The sequence below is a fragment of the Lissotriton vulgaris genome, chromosome 10, assembly GCF_964263255.1.
Source record: "Lissotriton vulgaris chromosome 10, aLisVul1.2, whole genome shotgun sequence".
NCBI lineage: Eukaryota > Metazoa > Chordata > Amphibia > Caudata > Salamandridae > Lissotriton > Lissotriton vulgaris.
Genome location: NC_141698.1, coordinates 494,534,773 through 494,556,858, shown reverse-complemented (window position 1 = coordinate 494,556,858; position 22,086 = coordinate 494,534,773). Strand labels below are relative to the sequence as shown.

At 45.2% G+C, this 22,086-nt stretch overlaps 1 protein-coding gene across 2 annotated transcripts in view; it reads left to right on the top strand.

The window, feature by feature from the left end:
- Positions 1–11,910, top strand: part of BFAR (bifunctional apoptosis regulator) — a 357,188-nt gene extending 345,278 nt beyond the window's left edge. For both annotated transcript variants that reach the window (XM_086941352.1, XM_086941351.1), the window contains one exon: positions 9,744–11,910. In XM_086941352.1, coding sequence (XP_086797478.1) covers positions 9,744–9,936 — 193 coding nt within the window. In that variant the 3' untranslated portion in view covers positions 9,937–11,910. The remainder of the gene's footprint in view (positions 1–9,743) is intronic.
- The last annotated feature ends 10,176 nt before the right edge of the window (positions 11,911–22,086 follow it).

Sequence of the window (22,086 nt, the reverse complement as noted above, 5' to 3'; positions counted from 1 at the left end):
GATATGTTCAGCAGGACACATCAGCAGGTGCACAAGTGGGAGATCAATGTGCCACTACTTCACTCTTACTTCAAAAGATGGGGGGACGCCCGACATAGACTTGTGTGTCAATCATCTCGATGCCAAAACTTCGCCTCCAGGTTTCCCTACCCCCAGTCGAAGGGCAATGCCGTATGGATGAATTGGTCATGAGTATTTGCTTACGCTTTTGCTCCTCTACCACTCATTCCATATGTAGTTCAAAAGTTAACACATACATCCCTAGCACTAATACTACTAGCTCCAACATGGGCACAGCAGGCATGTTTCACAAACCTGCTGCAATTATCTTTAGTACCAAACAAGAAATTACCTCTTTGGCCACACCTACTAACTCAAGATCAAGGAAGAGTGATCCACACCAAACGCAAACAATTTAATTTAGCGATTTGACTTCTGAAATCCTAGAATTTGGGCATTTAAAATTACCACAAAAATGTATGGACATCCTTAACCAAGCGTGCAGGCCTACAACTAGAGTATGTTACGCTGCAAAATGGAAACTGTTTGTACATGGCTGTACAAATAAACCGATTCAGCCTTTAGCACCTACAGTACAAGACATTATAGGATACCTCTTCTATCTACAACAAACAGGGCGTGCTTACACATCTGTTGGATTACACTTAGCAGCATTAGCTGCCTACATGCAAAACGGGCAATATATGTCCCTCTTTAAAATAATCAGTAATCAAAGCATTCATGGAAGGACTCACGAGTTATCCCACCTTCTACTCCACCAGCCGGGAAACTAAACATTGTTCTTACCAGCCTCGCAACCATTCAAATCACTTAATTCATGTCCACTTCAATTTCTAACATTATGAAAATCGCCTTTCTAGTGGCAATATCTTCCCTTAAAAGGATAAATGAATTACAGGCACTCTCTCTGCAAGAACCTTTTTATTTTAAATGTACCCAAACAAATTAATTCTACGACCTACTCCAAAATTTCTACCTAAAGTGGTCTCAACCTTTCACACGAGTTAGACCATAGAGCTACTGGTGTTTTTTCTTAACCTAGGCACAGTAGCATAGTGGGCCCTACATAGAGTAGATGTTAAAAGGACTATCATGTTCTACCTTGGCAGAACAAAATCTTTTCAAGAGGCATAACAGCTTTATGCTGCTATTAACAAACCTTGCCAGGGAGCACGAATATCCAAAGCAGGAATTGCTAGATGGATAGTCAGATCTATTCAGACATTTTGTCAAAAACCCAAAAGGGTCCTTACAATACCACGAAGGGATCATTCCACAAGTAAACAAGGAACCACTAAGGAAATATCCCTATAGAGGATATTTTAAAGCAGCAACATGGAATAACCCACGTACTTTTACTAAATGCTACTGTGTTGATGTATTCAACCATCAACAAGCAAGAGTGGGCCAAGCTATACTTAAAACTTTATTTCAAACAAGTACTTCAACCAGTCGCTTGCCACCGCAAAGAGGAGCACTGCTTTACATTTGATGCTAAGCTTATGTATGTATGGCCAACACATGGTGCGAATGGAATATGTTACTTATCCTGTAAGCATCTATTTGTAGCAGGTAGTGCTGTAGATTCATATGCACCCACCCTCCTCCCCGGAAGCTTTTGGTTGCATTACTTCATAATATTTATAAACATCATGTTCGAGGCATATGATCTGCCGATCCTACACTTAGCAATAGATCGCCACCTGGTGTTGGGCTCGGATGATTGCAGGTTGTTGTCTTAGAAGAAGTCTTTGTAGTCACGAGATAGGTGACTCCTCCCTTGGACAATACTGTGCATGGTCATCGACTCCATCCTCAGATTGTTTTTTTCCGCCACTGGGTTCGGATGAAAGTTTTCCGCTCTGGCTAGAAAAGACGTTTCTGCATTTTCGATGCGAGAAACTTTAAATAAACTTTTTTCAAAATCGAATAGACTTTTCGACATCACCAGCTACTTTCCGGTGCGTCGACGCGGGCCGTTGGGCCCATCGGCGCCGTGCGGCCTACGCTTCATGGACAGAACTCCATTCAAAAGATGCACGGTATGTCGAGCAAAATTCCCTCATAGCGACCATCACGAGGTTTGCAACCTCTGTCTCTCGCCAGAACACGACGAGTCGACCTGCACAGCCTGTGCCTCCTTCCGATCAAAGACCATCCTGGATCGGAGGGCCTGTCGACTCAAGATGAGGAGATCAGCACCAGCACCGGAGGCCATCTTTGAGGAAGAGATCGTCGAAGAAGACTTCTCCGAGGACGAATATCCAATCGGAGATATCTCCGAGGACGAGGCTCCACTCGGCGCAGAGGAGGCTTCGCCTGATCTCCAGATTATATCGGGGCAGAGTATTCGGATGAAACGATTCCATCTCGACAACTTGTGAGTACATCTGCCCCTGCACGACAGACACTACCCAAACAAAAGGCAACGGTCAGCACTCCGCCCATGGGGCCCAGTCAAGACCGAAATTTACCCTCTAACGCCCTGCCTTCGGGTCCTGCTCCGAGGAAAGAGAATACGCCTTACGGTGCCTCAGCACCGAAGACACACCATGTGCCAATTACACCTCCTCCATTGGCACCGAAACATCCTTCGACACCGAAGGACTCGTCGGCACCGAAAATAAAACACCCTTCGGTGCCCAAAGACAAGGACACTTCAGCACCCGTACCATCGGTGCCAAAGCCAAAACCTGTACCAGACCCGAAAGCTTCGACTCCGAAACCTTCCGATTCCAAAAACAAAGAGGGGAAGCCAGTTTCCGGCGCCACAGGCCCAGCAAAACCAGTCTCCACGCCAAAACCTCCAATATCGGTACCAAAGACCCCAGATAAGACTTAACAACCTTCGGCACCGAAAACATTGCCACGGGACTCAGTTACTCCTCCTAAGGCAAAGAACACTAGACAACCTCTATCGGCTCCGAAAAAATCGACACCGAAGAAGATTATCGAAGAGGAAGAACTGTTTAGACCAGATCCTAGACAAAAAAAAGTCCATATTAATCGAAAAACTAGACATGTGGAAGCAATTCCTTCTAAAAAAAAGACCAGCAGACACACCACTTACACCTGTGGTTCCTGCCAAAAAGGACTGTGCAGCTTCTCCAATGCACCCTTCCTCTCCTTCACCTTCTTCCTCTCCTATTACTCCATATGTTGAACCTATAACTTCTCCTATTCGATCTCCTGCATCATCACACCAGACTGACGAGGAGTATGATTTAGATGGGGGGGATGATGTTCCAGAGCCACATACATACCCTTTAGATGAGGATATCAACACCGAATATCCCAAGGATGACGATACATATAATTTTGCACCAAACAATGCACCAGACATCCCTGATCCTCCGTACTACCCAACAAAACCTTCCCCTACAGAGGATAGTATTGGGTTTAATCATTTATTAAACAGAGCTGCACTTTACCATGGGGTTCCTATGCACTCTGATGCCATTGAGGAGGACTTCTTGTTAGACACTTTTGAACAGTCACAAAGGTCTACCCAAATATTGCCAATGATCAAGGGAGTCATTAAACATGCTCCAGAGATTTTTTAAGATCCAGTACGGTGTAGGGTGCTAAATCCTAGAATAGAGAAAGTATAGGCCAGCACCAGCTGATCCAGTATACATTAAGGGACATCTGTCATTAGACTCCTTGGTAGTGTCAAATGCACGCAAAAGGGCCAATTCTCTAACTTCTGGGGACACACCCCCGGCTGACAAAGAATCCAAGATTATTGATGCGTCAGGGAAACTAATTGCTGCACAAGCAATAAACATATGGCGCATAGCAAATACACAAGCTTTACTCTCACGCAACAACAAGGCTCATTACGATCAACTAGAAAAGTTAATGTAACACCTACCAGATCAACACAAAGATCTGGCAGCAGAGCTTTTACAGGAAGGCAAATTAATATCTAATGCCTCAATTAAATGCGCACTAGATGTAGCTGACACAGCATCCAGAGCAGTTAACACTAGTGTTATTATCAGGCGTCACGCATGGTTACGCATTTCGGGTTTTAAACCAGAAGTACAAACTACCATCCTGAACCAGCCCTTCAATCAGAACCAATTGTTCGGGCCGGAAGTAGATAATACATTAGAAAAGATGAAGAAAGACACAGACACCGCTAAGTCTATGGGGGCATTACAATCCACCCAAACTAGAGGTTCTTCTCGCCGCTCCTCTTATAGAGGAGGCTCCAAGCAGACCGGCGCAGACACAACATCATCTTTAAAAACGCACACACAAACATCCTCTAATAAAGGCTATTTTAGAGGAGGATAGAGAGGCAATAACAACAAGGGAAGAGGTAGAGGTAATAACAACAACTGCTCCTCTTCCACTCCTAAACAGTGACTTCTCTCTGCCTCCCCTACAGCATTCCATTCCTGTGGGGGGCAAACTTTCACAGTTCCTACCTGTCTGGAACTCCATCACAACAGACAGGTGGGTAAGACAAATTATCCAACATGGCTACTGCCTAGAACTCGCAGTAACCCCCCCAAACATACCACCCAGGCAGCGTCCAATGTCAGCAGAACACATAACTCTGCTTCAACAGGAAGTTCTAGCACTTTTACAAAAATATGCTATTCAAGTAGTTCCGTTAGAGGAACAAGGAGCAGGAGTTTACTCCCTGTATTTCCTAATTCCAAAAAAGGACAGGATATTAAGACCAATTCTCGTTCTCAGGCCCCTCAACCACTACATACAATCAGATCATTTTCACATGATCACTTTACAACAGGTACTCCCATTACTACAACAGGGAGATGTTCTGTCCACACTAGACCTAAAGGATGCCTACTTTCACATTCCAATACATCCTGCGCACAGGAAGTATTTAAGGTTTGTCATAAAAGGACAACACTATCAGTTCAAAGTCCTTCTATTCGGGGTCACAACAGCACCACAAGTGTTTACAAAGTGCTTAGCAGTAGTGGCAGCACATCTCAGAAGACAACAAATACATGTCTTCCCCTACCTCGACGACTGGCTCATAAAAGCAAAATCGTTCAACCAGTGTGCACAACACACAAAACAAACAATTCAAACACTGCACAACTTAGGGTTTACGATAAACTACTCCAAGTCGCACCTAGAGCCTTCGCACGTTCATCAATATCTAGGAGCTACTATAAACACATCTGTAGCTCTAGCGTATCCCAGTCAAGCCAGGATTCAAAGTATTCCGAACTTAGTCTCCCTTTTTCAATGCCAGCACTCTCTACAAGCCAGAGTGTTCATGAAACTAATAGGCATGATGGCGTCTTGCATCTTTATAGTTCCTCACGCAAGACTGCAAATGCTCCCACTACAAGAATGTCTAGCACAACAGTGGAATCAGGCTCAAGGTCCGCTCACAGACCTGGTGTTGGTAGACAGCCGTACATATCGCTCTCTGCAATAATGGAACACCAAAAACTTGACAAAGGGACGGCCGTTCCTAGATCCTGTTCCACAGATAGTGCTCACAACAGATGAATCCCTCACAGGATGGGGAGCCCATTTCTTGCATTATACCACACAAGGTCAGCGGAACAATCAACAGAAACAGTTCCACATCAACCATTTAGAGTTGCTAGCAATTTTCCTAGCACTCAAAACTTTTCAAGTACAAATCCAAAACAAAGCTGTCCTAGTCCGGACGGACAATATGACAGCCATGTATTATATACAAAAACAGGGAGGGGGACACTCTCTGCAATTGTCCCAACTTGCACAGAACATTTGGAGATGGGCCATCCCTCAAAACCTACATCTGACAGTAGAACACCTTCCAGGGATTCACAACCAGATAGCAGATCTGTTGAGTCGCCAGTCAACACAGATTCGCGAATGGGAGTTGCACCCACAAGTTCAACCATTCTTCCAAACGTGGGGGCATCCACAAATAGACCTGTTTGCCACCCACGAGAACTCAAAATGCCCAACTTCGCCGCCAGGTTTCCACACCCACGGTCGGAGGGGAATGCAATATGGATGAACTGGTCAGGCAGATTTGCGTACGCTTTTCCGCCTCTCCCACTCATTCCACTAGTAGTACGCAATCTGACAACAGTCTCTCAAACGAATACTAGTGGCCCCCACATGGGCACGTCAGCCGTGGTTCACCACGCTACTAGATCTCTCACTGGTTCCACATCAGAAATTACGGCTCACGCCATCCCTGTTAACACAGAACCATGGAGAAATAAGGCACCCAGAACCAAGCCAACTGAATTTGGCAATCTGGCTCCTGAAGTCTTAGAGTTTGGTTACTTAAACCTACCACCAGACTGTATGAATATAATTAAAGAAGCTAGAAGACCCACTACCAGAGCATGCTATGCTGCTAAGTGGAAACGGTCTGCAATATACTGTAACAACAATCACATTGATCCTCTGGATGTTTCCATCCAAAATATAATTTGCTACCTTCTACATTTACAAAGGTCCAATTTGGCTTATATTTCCATACGCCTGCATCTAGCAGCAATTGCAGCGTATTTACAAAATAGACAACATCTATCTCTCTTTAGAGTACCTGCAATAAAAGCATTTATGGAAGGATGAAAGAGAATAATCCCACCTAGGTTACCACCTGCTCCAGTATGGAACCTAAATGTGGTCCTTACAAGTCTCATGGGACCCCCTTTTGAGCTGTTACATAAGTGTGAACTGCAATTCCTAACATGGAAAACTGCTTTCCTTGTTGCCATCCCCTCTCTCAGAAGAGTTAGTGAAATACAAGCATTCACAATAGAAGAACCATTTTTTTCAAATACATCCAAACAAAGTGGTTCCCAATCCTAAATTCCTGCCAAAAAGTGATTACTCCGTTTCACCTTAACCAATCAGTAGAGTTACCAGTGTTTTTCCAAAAACCAGACTCTGTTGCAGAAAGGGCTTTACACACCTTAGATGTGAGAAGAGCTCTACTATACTACACAGACGGGACCAAATCCTTCAGAAAGACAAAACAACTAATTATATCTTTCTCTCCACCACACAAAGGCAATCCCATCTCTAAAGGAGGAATTGCCAGATGGATTGTCAAGTGTATTCAAAAATGCTATCAAAAAGCTAAGCGTACACTAATAGTTCCTCCTAGAGCACACTCTACTCGTAAACTAGGAGCCTCTATGGCTTTCTTAGGAAACATACCACTAGAGAACATATGCAAGGCAGCAACGTGGTCTACAATACACACCTTCACTAAACACTATTGTGTTGATGTGCAAGCCAAGCAGCAAGCTGCAGTGGGCCAAGCTTTCCTTAAATCACTTTTTCAGTATGCTGCAACGGATACACGCGACCACCGCTAGGGGAGACACTGCTGCACAATCGTTGCTAAGTGTAGGATCTGCAGCTCATATGCCTCTAACGGAAAATGCTACTTACCAGTATGCATCTGTTCTTGGCATGTAGAGCTGCAGAGTCCTACACGCCCTCCTGCCTCCCCGGGACTTGTATCCGTTTCAGTACTCATCTTACTTAGATGCACACGCATGGACATCCTTTCTCTTTACTTCTACTAACTCCATCATTTCCCATCATGGCGAAAAACAATCTAAGGATGGAGTCGATGACCATGCACAGTATTGTCCAAGGGAGGAGTCACCTATCTAGTGACTACAAAGACTTTTTCCAAGAAGACAACAACCTGCAATCATCCGAGCCTAACACCAGGTGGCGATCTATTACTAAGTGTAGGACTCTGCAGCTCTACATGCCAAGAACAGATGCATACTGGTAAGTAGCATTTTCCTTACACTCTCACAATTATACGCTGGTTTCTTTAGTCTGTCACTTTATTGCTCCTTTTCCGAATGCTCACCCAATGAGACAAAAACAATCTAACAAAGGAGGCAATCAACATATATACACCGAAGGAGATGTCACTATATCTCGTGACTCAATGACTTCTTGAAAGAAAAAAATCTTCTAATCGTCTGAGCTGAAAACTAGAACCAGGTCAGCAGAGCTGCTGTAGAGCCATAGTATCAGGTCTATAGTTCCGCTCTAGAGCCAGAGAACTGGGTCAGCAGAGCTGCTCTAGAGCCAGAGAACCAGGTCAGCAGAGCCGCTCTAGAGCCAGGGAACCGGGTCAGCACAGCCTCTCTAGAGCCAGAGAACCAGGTCAGCAGAGCTGCTCTAGAGCCAGAGAACCAGGCCAGCAGGGCCGCTCTAGAGCCAGAGAAGCAGGTCAGCAGATCCGTTGTAGAGCCAGAGAACCAGGTCAGCAGAGTCGCTGTAGAGCCTCAGAGAACCAGGTCAGCAGAGCTGCTGTTAAGCCAGAAAACCAGGTCAGCAGAGCTGCTGTAGAGCCTCAGAGAACCAGGTCAGCAGAGCTGCTGTTAAGCCAGAAAACCAGGTCAGCAGAGCTGCTGTTAAGTCCGAAAAGCAGGTCAGCAGATCCGTTGTAGAGCCAGTGAACCAGGTCAGCAGAGCCGCTGTAGAGCCTCAGAGAACCAGGTCAGCAGAGCTGCTGTTAAGCAAGAAAACCAGGTCAGCAGAGCCGATGTAGAGCCTCGGAGAACCAGGTCAGCAGAGCTGCTGTTAAGCCAGAAAACCAGGTCAGCAGAGCTGCTGTTTAGTCCGAGAAGCAGGTCAGCAGAGCTGCTGTTAAGCCAGAGAACCAGGTCAGCAGAGCTTCTGTAGAGCCAGAGAACCCAGTCAGCAGAGCTGTTGTAGAGCCTGAGACCCAGGTCAGAACAGGTGCTGCAGGGACTGGAGAGGTACAAACGTAATCAGACACAGAAGAGATGCAATGATGCAGCGTAATATGGCACATTTTGTCGCAATATTTTTCTAGTTTGTAATTTTACAACACAGCAGTACTGTCTGGGCAAACGTTTCTCCTCATTAGCAACACTAACACCTGAATACAGCCGTCAGCAACAAAATGGTGACAGGTTAATCTTTGCAAAGCATTTGTCCCCCGGGGTAAATGAGAGACCTATTGCATTGTAAATGCTTGTTCCTACTGCTGACATTTAGGCAAGCTCTCCGATCTTGCTGCACAGCGTGCATTGTATGAGGAAATGTGGCATTCTTTATCCCGCATTTTCATTTGGGAGGCCAACAACAACAAAATACACAAAAGTGTACTCTGTATGCCACTATATAAAACTGGCACAATTGGTAACTGGATTAGAAGTTAGTTTTCTAAATCATTGAAAGCTGGTCAACTCTGTATTTAGTTTTACTTGCTACTCAAGATAACAAAAATGACAAATCATCACACACCAGGCTAGGTACAGGATGGTGGATTTTTTTTATGATCTGATCAAATTAGGTTCTGTACACTTCTGTTTCTCTTTTGTTTAATGGTGCACACGGATCAGAGCAATCTATGCATAGAGTTCCTTGTAGCTTCATTGTGGCTGTGGCAGTGGGTCCTCTTCAGAAATTGGTCTACCTTATTGAATAACTTAGGAATTGGCTAATAATTGTCTGCTAGCAAAGATGTGTATTCATCATAACCCATCATATGTGAATTTAATGGTATGTTTCTCTAGAGTGATAGTTGTATTGTGTTAGGAAGTAGCAGAGGTGCATAGTCTTAATTAGGGTGTCTTAATAAAGACAAACATTACAAAAACAAAAGAAAATGACCAGTGCTATGAAACTGAGCAAAAAGATTTGGTTGAATAAATTAATTTATATTATGTTAATTCTAATTGTTACTTTTTTGTTGTTTTTGTTTTTACTTCTGTTAGAACTCTTCCTCGCAGGATGTGGACCCATTTCTGGAAAGTATCGACTCAAGGACTATTTGTGGCTATTTTTTGGCCGGTTATTCCACAGTTCGTCTGCAATTGTTTGTTCTACTGGGCGGTGTACTTCAATCCAATCATCAATATTGATTTAGTAGTAAAAGAAGTACGGCAATTGGAAACACAAGTACAATGAGCGAAAACATAGGATTCCAGTAGGTGTTCTTGGTACCTAACGTTTTCCTAGGTCATATCACTGAAGTATAAAAAGAACTCAATATTTTGTATGGCAGTGGAATGGACATTTTAATAGCCCTCTTCAATATAGTCATTTTTTTTCATGAGACTTTGGGTTGAGTGTAATTTTCCAATGTTAGCTACCCCTGAAAGAGTGGACGCTGCAACATAAAGAAGATATTCTATTTCACTGTCTTTCTTGATATTGCTCATGATAAAACAAACCTAAAACCTTTGGAATTAAATCTAGGGACCGGTCTATTGTGCTTTGGGGTGTTTAATGGAAAGATACTCTAAAGTATTCCTTGTGCAGATAATAAGAATTTTACCTGGAGCATACATCTATGTAATACAAGCCCAGGTGTGGTCTCACTTTCTGTATTGTGACTGTATTTGATTAAGGAATTGTCTCCTTTGTTTTCTCCACAAATACGTTATATGTGAGCATGTTGAATGTTAGCACTCAGTAAGCTGAAATTGAGAATTCTCCCAGTGGCAATAATTACTTTAACTCTACTAGAAGAATTTCATGTACATATGTCCGTATTGTTGCGTCGTTGTATTTGGAATATAGGGCAAGACACTTTGTTGGACCCCTGTGCGTAAAGATGTTATCCCAGTAAGCACTAACATTAGTGTGAGCCTTTAAATACACTTTGTTCAACCCTGTGAAAGCTGCTTTATAATAACACAGCTTATATAGGATTCCCTCCCCAGGAAAAGATTCCCCTCACAGATATCTAAGATAAGTTTCATACTTACTGGTTCCGCTTAAATGTTTTTAGATTAATGCATAAAATGAAAACATTTTGAACAGTTTAAAGCCGATGACAGCCTTCTGAAGCAATAACATGTTAAGGTTGTCTGGGAGTTAACCAGGAGGTTGATTGGTGAGTTGTTTTTGATGTAGAACACACCACCTACTTTTGAGTCGAAAGGACAAATAATTTGAATGAAAGAGCTTCCTGACTTATAAAACCTCACTTTTAGAAAGTCTATGGGTTATTCCTTTACATTTTATTTCATGTTGGTTTTAAATGTCACTGCAAATCACATAGATATTGTAATATACATAATTATTGTTTTTCTTAGACTAGGCACTTATTTAAGTGACCTGTTCTCCAGAGGTTTTGTTATTTCTTGATGGTGTGCATTAACATTTCTTTAGACTTTGAAGCTGGACTGAAAGTACATCACACTGCAGCATAGTTTAGTTAAAAGAAAACTCTGCTCTTTTTATATGCACCGTGCGCTAGGTCGCCAAAACCTCCCCTTCAATTAATTTGTAATTTAACACAGTTCAATCAAAATTAAAATATCAATACAGATCTATATTTTCTTTTCTGTTCGTAATATTTAGCATCAGGTTAAAAAAATGTAAATAGTATGAGACACAATTAGTTTTACCAAACAATGCCTAGAAGGAAAAAAAAGTGTCCCAACCAGGACTCTATGCTGCTATTATTGAAGTGGAAGTCCCTAAGCACGTGCACCTTTGCAGCCTAACATTCGCATTAAGCAGTGTGGTAGTACATGAAGGTTAAGTATATTTATTCTCATGAGGACGGTCAGCAATATTTAATCTTTTTCATTTTGCTCACTTAACTCGTGCTTATCTTTTGAGAAATTGCATTCATCTGATAATGGTTGAGTTGATTTATTTTCTGCCCTAAAAGACTTGCACTACTGTCTGTGATGCAAGTAATAGGAGATTGCTGTCCGGGGTATCTCTGACATGACATGACTCTGAATTTGGTTCATGTCTGACAGTGGGGTAATGCAGAAGTGCATTACATGTAATATTGTTTTTTCTTTATTACTTACCTTTGTTTACCATTTGTATTATTCTAGTACTGTGAACATCAGATTTGCGAATGAAGCTTTTTAAAAATTTACTTAAGATAAATTAAAGTTTTGATTGTATTTTGTTAAAGTGTCGGTCTTCTTCCAGATTGTGCATATGTCTGTATTCTTCAAAGCCCATTGTTGTTTTGCTCAAATGTTTTATGTTACTTGAAATAGGGGTTTACACTTCCATGTAATTTTAGGATGCCTTGGTCAAGTAAGTATTTTATTGAGTTTCATTCAAACCATATCAAAATTCCATTAACAACAGCAAAATATTGTGTTCATCACCTTAGCCATTTAACAGAAACTGAAATATTGTTGGTCACCGATTGGCACCCTACAAATGCTATTTTGGTAAAAACAATGTGTATTTTAAATAATGTCCTAGTCAAACCTAGAAACTATTATTATTAACGGTTTGATTTAAATCCCCTAAATTTGAATGTATACTTTATACATATCAGATCAATTATGTAATAGGTTGGTTGAGTATTAACTTGACTAATTACTTTATTTTGAACAGCAGTCAGCTGCTATGTCCAGAAATGTCAACAGAATAGCCACTAACCTAACGTTAGTCCCACTTCAACAATATGTTACAGCATCTGTACACGAGTGGATATCATCCTCAATTACTGGCTACAGCATCAATGGGGTGAATAAAATACGGGTGGAATAGACACCACTTTATAGCCACAGAAGCTATTACTTTCTCCGTAATACTCCACCTTTCCCTCACGCATCCCTTCATGCTAACAGGGGAAGTACCAATGTACATATTACATTGAATGTCTCTATTGAGAAATTCCAAGAGATAAGCTTCTGTGATCCCAATTTCAACACGATGAATCAGCTGATAGAAAATTCCTTTACGTCCGTTTAATTTTTTCCAAAGTTAGATTTTTTAAAGACTTTTAAAATAAAAAGCAGAAATAAGTTTACTGTTGTCCATTTGGTCTCAGCTGCTAAGGTTTGATTAACTGTTTGCAAATATATTGACCAAAGAATCTGTAAACAATAGAGTTTACTATATTACTACTTCTTTAGTTGTAAAATATTGACTATGGGTCTGATTTAGAGTTTAGCGGACGGGTTACTCCGTCCCAAACGGGACAGATCCATCTGCCATATTACAAGTGCCACTGGATATAATGTATTTGTAGTATGGCGGATGAGATATCGTCACGGTTGTGATAGAGTAACCCGCCCGCCTAAACCTAAATTAAGCCCTGTGTTAGATGTTTTTATAAATGTTGCCTCTTATGAACAGCTTAGTCTACTTAGATTAAATTCCAGGCGTACTAGCTTATGTGCAATGAGATTTCAAATGACCTATAGTTAAACCATGAGACCATTTCAGTAAAATGTGACAACTTCCCAAGATACGCCTCTGCCACATAAGTCATGGTACGCAGAAATGTTGATCTCTTCATTTCATAAATTGACACTGCAGATGGACCTGTTAACTTGGGATGCACGCTCCTAAAGGCAAGTATCAATGATGCTGATTTACTTTTTAGTTTGTTCTTTTGCATTTAGTATTAACCCTCATCCTCAAACCATATGCCTTGGTAATTGTATCCTAGAGCCCTAGCACTCATGACAGACTTCATAAGTTTACTCCCAGAGATAACAGTATTGTTTGTTTTGGAGTTTGAAGATAATTATTCTTGATATAGTTCTTCAGCGCACTTGAGGCATATTTGTAAGCCTACTTTTTCAGTTGATTAAAGCAGTATAATTAATGGGAGCCTACAATACCTGCATAAAAGCCAGTCTCTAATTTTCTTCTATCGGATGGATAATTCTACTCTGAGATTACTTGCCTTTAGAATATTCCCCAGGCACCAGACTCGATCTGGAAGCTTTTCGTAACAGTGCTCCCGCACGTGCAAGTGGCACAGTGTGACTCCGTGTATGCTTTACCAGAAGTGATGGAGTGGAGCCGCATGTAAGCACAACCCATGCATGTCGTCAGTTCCTTTGTTTGTATGCCTTTGAACATGAATACGCAGCTCCTCTCCCTCTTTCATCAATCTTTCAACAACTCTCGCCGCAAAGTAAATCTGTACGCCTACTAACAGACTAAGAAGTCACAGGCATTCAGTAAGTACTGAATGCCTGTGACTGTGAGAAGTCGTCTTCGCTGTTGATCTCTTTAGAGTGCAGGAATTCTGTGATTGAAGTTCCTGTGGCATTGTAAGGGGAGTACCGAAAGGTTTTGGAAAAGTGACAATTTATGACCCTTAAACTGGGGAGGTTGCAGGTCCCTGGCCTCCCTGATGATTTCTTCTTTAAGATGGAAGTCATGGAGACACGCCAGGATATCTGGGGGTCTCACATTGTTGCTCCTGGGGCATCCTACTCAGTGAACTCTGTCAAGCTGCAAAGTGGCATCCTCTGCAGGATATCCTCTCCAGGATATAGTGAAATAGTGCCTGGACGTAGCTCTGAATGTCTGTCCCCTTTGCTCCTTTGGGAGCACCTTGCAATCAAATGTTTTTGTGCCCTGATCTATTCTCCAGCTCCTCTGCATGGGCCTGAAGATCTGCCTGTCGTTCGTGCAGCGAAGAAATTCCTACCGCAACATTTCAACCTCTTGGCACCTGGCCCGCTCGTCTTCCAGCGTAGACACACTGTCGCCCAGAGAACCCAGGTCATCTCTCACCTCCTTCAGTTCCTGCGACAGGTCCTGTTTGATTGCTTGTAAGTCTGCTTTGAGGGAATCAGGCAAAGATGCTAGAAAGGTCTGCGACCCGGGCCGCATCTTGTTCTCATCGTCCATTAGAGCGGTCTGTTGAGCTGTTGTGGGCTCTCTAGGGGCAAGATTAATGAAGCACGTGAGCTTGTCATTTATGATGTGTTCCTTTTTGCCTTTAGATGCGGCTATTGTGAGGTCAGTCAGGGCTGAGCCTACAGACCTCTTCTCTGGGGAGCACTGGTTGGTGGGTTACATGCTATGGGGCAACCTCCGCCAAGTCTACTGCTTTGGCTACTTATCCTTGCGATGTGGGTCAGAAGCTGGTGTCCCCAGTTGTTCCCCACCTGGTAACTAACGATCAACTCTGGGTCCATTCTTGAGGACCCCCTTGGGGACGCAGCCTCTATCCTTACCTATGTGGGCAACAATGAGAAAGTCAATCCTCCCAGTGCCCTGACCCCATGTCAGAGCATCCCGCCCTGTAAATGGCGGGCGTGCCGGCCAGAGGGAAAGATACGAGGATGGCCACGGCCACCGCTAGGAATATAGAACCAGCACCTCTGAAAAAATTACAGTCTTATTCTGCGTTGATATTTTTTTACAGCAAGAAAGCTCCAGAGCTTCAGCGGAACCAACCTGCATCAGGTTTCTGGTCTTCAGGTTACACGGCAGTGGCTACAGCTTTAATGGCTTATTATCAGAGACAGTGGTCCCTAGACAAGAAAGGAAATGTACAAAGAATAAATATAGACTAAATAGAACTATATTTCTTTTTTGAAAATGTCCAGCCGGACAGTTTAATATCTTGATAAGGACAATACAAAAGGAGTTTGTCACAAGGTGTGATGTACGTGGGACACCAGCTGATGTCTGACTAACACACTAGGGGGACACAAACAGAAAAGGGGAATAATAGGCCAGGTAGGGTCATCTGAATATCATAAGTCCTAAGCAGACAATCCACAATATACACACATGCATGCACAATTTTTGTCAACTATGCATTTAGTGCATTTTAGGTCGACGACGTTTCGAACCATACATGATATTGGTTCATCCTCAGGACAGTAATAATTGCCTAGAGAGAAAACAATGTCACTATAACCCACAGAGGGAACGATACCCAGTTCAATGAATCGAGATAGAAGACTGGTGCAGGTCCACAATGGGGGTCCTTGCACGGCGTGAAGGAAACTTCACAGGCAACCTGCGCAGGGAGGATTTTCCTTCCCATAAAGTTACAAAGTATATTTCTGTGATGGAACTTAAAAGAAATGTCGACGTTTTTCTTCCAGAATGTGACAAAGTCCCTTTCAGAAGAGGGACTTAGAAACGTTTTAGACTTCCAGACTTTTACTGGGATCGATCCACTTGGTGGAGCCGACCACGGCTCCATCGTGGTCGGCCTGAAATTACACATTGGTCCGGTCTACCGCAACAATTGACTTACATTGGGTCTTTATTTTTCCAGGTGCTTTTCCACTTAAATCTTTAAAAATTCATATCTCTGATTCCTTTTATTGGATTTTTTTCATTTTTTGAGCAATTTTGCTTATTAAAGGCCCGTTTTAGAGTTTGTCGGAGGGTATTTATAGTCCCATTAGTGACAGTGTGCTTTCGGTCTGCCCGCTAAATTTTGATTTGAGTTGTCCACCAGGTTAATGTCTGCAGAGTAAAATTTACTCAGTCATTGTAAACTATACTCTGTATAGGGTGGGCAGTGTTATGTGTTTTTTCTTGTCTCTCTCCACCTTGTGAAACCTGGTGGTGAGGGACAAGTAAAAATATAACGACTGCCACACCATAGGATAAAACTCGCATGGTGTGTGCTGTTAGTGGTTTTTATATTTCAAAAACAAACTCCCGCTCTGGGACTTTGTTTTTGAAAAAATAGAAAATTTGCAAAGGTTTGACGGCCAACATTTTTGATGGAGCTGGCTGTGAAAATATTCCAACATTGACAGACACTGCAATCATGTGTAGAGATGTCCACAGGATAGCAGAGATCTCTGTTTGGTGGACGGAGTAAAGTCGAGAAAGCAGACATAAAGTCCTCCTCCACCCTGTCTCGCTTTACTCCGTCCACCACAGCATAAATCCGGTCCTCAATGTTTATCTATTTCTATAAATTGGAGCCGGACTTTTTATTGTATTGTGTCTAACTTTTCAACTTGTGAGTGCTTTATACATTTTCATGAAGATAACCTGTCTACTCTGTGCCATAGCTAACAGGGGTGGCGCTTAGGCTTAATTTATTGAAACCTTTGACTGGACCCAACAGGTTAGCAGCTTTATTACTTGTGGTGGACTTCATCCACCCCAAGCAAAAATTTACTTTCTTACATCATCTAATTGTTCAAAGTATGATAGGGAGTGGAAACATTGAACTCTGCACCACATAAAGCCATCTAAAGGAGGAACACCATTTTAGACAGACCCGCCCAGCCCTTAAGCAAAAGTCGAAAAGTATTCCAGAACCTCACTAATTTTCCGAATCCAGTCATAAGTGTAACAATATTAGAAGTTAGATGTTTCTCAGTGTATGTGATACCTGCATGCCCAAATAGCTCAGTCTGTCTGTTTCCCATCTAGGACCCAGATCCTGGAATGCCTTTCAGTCCTCCTGTTGGAAATACATGGGACTTCATGTAGTTTGTAAGATCCCGACATCTCATGGAATTCATTTTGTTCTTCCACAAGGATAGGTGTTGGCCCTCTCAACTGTCGTAGATACACTATTGTGTTGCCTGAATACATTGAGACAATACCTGTTGTGCCGCCCACCATAATACCTTAGTATGACAGTTTTATTCTGAACCTTCGATCCAGTGGCTGAATTGCATGTGCAAATAGCAGTGGAGAAAGCAGACATCCCTGTCTTATGCCCCAATCTAATTCTCCGCTCTCATAATTCAAGCATTCCATCCATCACTGTTTTGTAAACTTATTGTGTTGTCCTAAATGGGATGGGTATGCCCAGACGTGGGTCCTGTGCACACTGTGTCGCTGGAACCAAGCTGTACCCGGCTGATGGACCCATAAATAGGGCGAAACCAACCCTGAGAAACTTGTATTCTGGTTCAGGGAGGACCTGACTTGGCAGTTTGGACCAGATCCTTCCTATTGGAGCCGGGGCAAGACGGATTTGCATATAGCTGGGTCCAAACTGAGGTGGCATAATGTGCAACATAACGATGGATTGATGTGCGACCTGAGTGACTATCAGTAGTTCAGATTAATTTAAGTATTCAATCTGTCACTGTTTCGTATACTTATTGTGTTACCCTAAATGGGATGGGTATACCCAGATGTGGGTCCCTTGCACACAGTGTCACTGGAACGAAGCTGTACTCTGCTGACGAGCCCATAACTAGGTTGAAACCGGTCCTGGGTTGCATGTGTTCCGGTTCAGGAGGACTGTTGTCTACAGGCTCTGCTTGTAAAGTTATCCAATGTTTTCTATTTCTCTGCCAGCTCTATCTTCATTTCCATTAATTCTGTTTTTTCTCTGGGCTGCTTTACAACACTATTGTTTCTAACTTCAGCATTTCTCATTCCATTTTTGTAGCTCTTTCTACAATGCCTGTATTGCCCCATACTTTTTAACCATACACTCCACCCTACTTGCTACTTTGAGGTTCCCCATTCAGTGGCCCTTGTGTTTGTAGTGCCCCAAACTGTATCAATATAAGCTCTTCAAGTCTTAAAAAGAAAATAAAGGCCTTCTACTTTAGCACACGGTTGCTTTGATTGCCAAACAGACTCCAACCTTTCCTTTCATTAAAGCCATCCAGGCACGCATCATCACTAGAGTACTGCACACCCATACTGAATTTTTTTTTTCTTTCAAATGCGCCTTTAAACCCAGTTATTTTGCAAGCTACAAAAATAAAATAGTAAATTCAACTTACTTAAAAATACATCTTCATACATATTTTAGCTCACATGCCAAATACAATGCCTCTTTAAAATGACATCCAAACATCTATAAACAAAAAATCAATTCCTACAACTCTTTCAAACAGTCAAGAATCTGTTTAGATCTTTTTTGAGTATTATAGGACTGTCACTAAAATGTAGTTGCGTTCTCATATATACAGGACAAGCAAAAAGTACTTGTATCCGTGTCAGAATTGAACATTTTCACTTCGAGGTGTAAGCTGTGCGTTTGCACCAAGGTCCTCACAGGTGTGGGTGAGGAGGCTTGCTACCAACCTCGATAAATGGGAAGATAGAATTCTCATTAGACATTTTTATTGTTGCTAACGATGGCTTTGCCATATAAAATAATAAACACATTGTTGGAGCTCGGAGTCCATAAAACATCTACAAATAAAACATAAATCAAAGTAGTTAGTTGGAACCAGTGAAAATAATCTTATGAAGAACTAAGCGTTGGTTGAAAAAATAGAATGACTCAAAAGTCCATTAAATTAGGTCATATACATAATTCGACTGGATAATACTATTGCCCAGTCTTTCCAGAGAAATTAAGCAACACTGTACTTAATTTTGGGATGTTTCACCTCTAGAATGCTACAGCACGCAGGTGTATCTGAAAGAAACACGTTAGTGTTAGATTCCTTACCTTAGAATATCCCCAGGCGTCAGTCTGGATCCGGAAACTTTTGCGTAGCAGTACCCCTGCGCGTCGGTAGGCGTCGTCTGCAGGCGTCCCCTGCGGCTCCGCGTCCGTCGTCGGCGTCGTGCGCCGTGATGACGTCGCTGGAGTATATAGACGCCGCCTCCGCGCGCTGACGTCAGTTCTTCTTTTTTCCGCGCCAGTGGACGCAGATCTGAAGAGCAGTACTCCGGTCTTTGACCAAGTTTTTCTATTGTTATTTCACTATTGTGCCTGTTAGGATGCCTGGGTTCAAGCACTGTGATGACTGTGAGCGCACGATGTCGGTCACGGATCATCACCGCCTCTGTCTCCGGTGTCTGGGCCCCGACCACGACGTGGACTCCTGCGTCGACTGCCGGGCCCTCACCAACAAGGCTAGGCGGGAGCGGTCCCGCAAGCTACTGGAGCTCCGGGTGTCGGCCCCACGTCGGGACCGGGAGCGGTCCCGGTCCGGCCGGAGGTCGAGAGAGCGTTCGAGGGAGCGGTCGCGGAGCCGCGCCGAGCGTTCCGGAAGTCGACACCACTCGTCGGGCTCATCAGGTAAGAAGCACAAGAAGTCGGGGCGTCGTCATCGTACTCCCGACTCCCCCCGACGCTCGCGCGATGCGGCCGGGGGCTCGGGTGACCCCAACCCCGCGGCTCCGCGAGAGTCGCCGGCGCGGCCTGCCTCATACCCTCCAGTCCCTGGGCACGGCGCGACGCCTGAGGAGATCGAGGCGTTCCTCATGGCCATGAGGGCGCTCGGTTCTCCGACGGGGCCTACGGTGCCTTCGGGCCCAGTGCTACCGTCTGGGGGCCCTGGCGGTTCGGGTGTCCCCGCCTCGGCGCCGCCGGGTGCTCCGGCCCCGGCGCCGCCGACGGCTCCGACCCCGGCGCCGCAAGGGCCTTCGGGATCGACGCCGGCTGGTCTTCCGGCCTCTCCGGCGCCGTTACCATCGGGGTTACCCCCGACGCCGTCCCCGCGTGGCGCCGGTTCTCCGGTGCCGGCTCCGGCCGGCGGCGGGGCTCCGACGCCGGCTCCGGGCGGCGCCGTCCCCTTACCTTCCCGGACGCGGAGCCGGACCGGCGTCGCTCGACGCCGGGCCCGGCGCCGATGGGGCCCATAAACCCCGAGGAGCCGGTCTACATCGTTGACTCCGAATACGGAGAAGATGAAGAGTTCGGTGAAGGTTGGGAGGGGTCCGAGGACCCTCTGTCACGCGAGTGCCAGTATGACCCGGACTGGACAGGTGACTTGGGGGATGCCAGTGGTCTGGACGACTCTCCTAACCCTGGTTTGATCTCTCCTCCTTCCGTGGCATCGGTGGAGGGAGCTGCATATTCTGTGGTGCTGATGAGGGCTGCCAAGGCCTTACACCTTGAGCTCCCCGTCGCGGCCGTGAGGCCTAACATCCTCACCGAGGTCTTCAAACCGCAGTCATGCCCACAGGAGCCACTGCTGCCGGTTAATGAAGCCTTGTCAGACGTTCTGTTGGGCACGTGGTCCAGGCCCGCTTCAGGTGCGCCTGTTGATCGGAACGTGGCCAGGCGCCACCGTCCTTGTCCGGACGACCCCAAGTTCCTGTCTACCCACCCCACTCCTGAGAGTCTGGTGATCCAGGCCTCGACCTCCCAGTCCGCATTCCCGTCGGCCCCGCCCGACCGGGAATCCAAGAGGTATGACCAGTTTGGCAAGAAGGTCTTCTCGTCCATTAGTTTGGGCCTGCGGTCTTGCAACACCGCTTGCCTCTTGGGCCGCTACACCCACTCTGTGTGGGATACGGTCGCGGAACTGCTGCCAGAATGCCCCATGGAGGTGCGGGCAAAACTCGGTCAGGCTGTGGCTGAGGACCGAGATGCAGCGAAATATTCGATACGGTGTGGTCTTGATACGACCGACTCGCTGGGCAGAGCTATGTCAACGACGGTGGCGATTCGTCGCCACGCCTGGCTGAGATCCGCCAATTTTTCGGCAGATGTCCAGAATACATTGATGGACATGCCGTTCGATGGCTGTCACCTGTTCGGTGATAAGGCGGACCACGCGCTGGAACGCTTCAAGGACTCCAGGGTCACGGCCAAGTCCTTGGGTCTCTCGACCCAGCGTCAGCAACCGGGTTCGTTTCGTCCCTTTCGTGGCCAAGGAAGGGGCGCCCCCACATGTGCCGCCAGCCACGCGCCGCAACAATCCTTTCAACGCGGTGGCGGCCGTGGAAACCGCCGTGGTGGCGGTCGGGGACAACGGCGGGGTCAGACCACACCTACCCCCGCAGCATCTGCCCCAAAATCCTCCTAGTCCGTGCTTTCGGCCCCATGTGACGCCAGTGGGTGGCAGGGTTCGCCATCACCACGCTCACTGGCGCACGATCACTTCGGACAAGTGGGTGCTGCAAATCGTCCGAAGGGGCTACTCCCTCCCCTTCGAGACCTCTCCTCCAGCCATGCCACCGCAGAACCACCGTGTGTCGGGGGACCACTTGACACTTCTGCAGGAGGAAGTTACGGCCCTCTTGGCCAAGGGGGCCATCGAGCGCGTTCCTGGGCCAGAAGTAGGGCGTGGTTGTTATTCCCACTACTTTCTGGTACCCAAGAAGGACAAGGGGGGCCTACGTCCTATCTTGGATCTAAGGAACGTCAACGGCTTCCTCCGGAAGGAGAAGTTCAAGATGTTGACGTTAGCTCAGGTCTTGGCTGCTCTAGACCCACAAGACTGGATGGTAGCGTTGGACTTGCAGGACGCCTATTTTCACATCCCCGTCCTGCCGGCCCACCGGCGTTACCTGCGGTTCACGGTAGGCCTGGAGCACTTTCAGTTTATCGTGCTTCCCTTCGGCCTTACCAGCGCCCCACGGGTGTTCACAAAGGTGATGGCGGTGGTCGCAGCCCATCTGCGCAGGTTGGGGGTTTCAGTCTTCCCCTACCTAGACGACTGGTTGTTGAAGGCGGGCTCGCCCCAG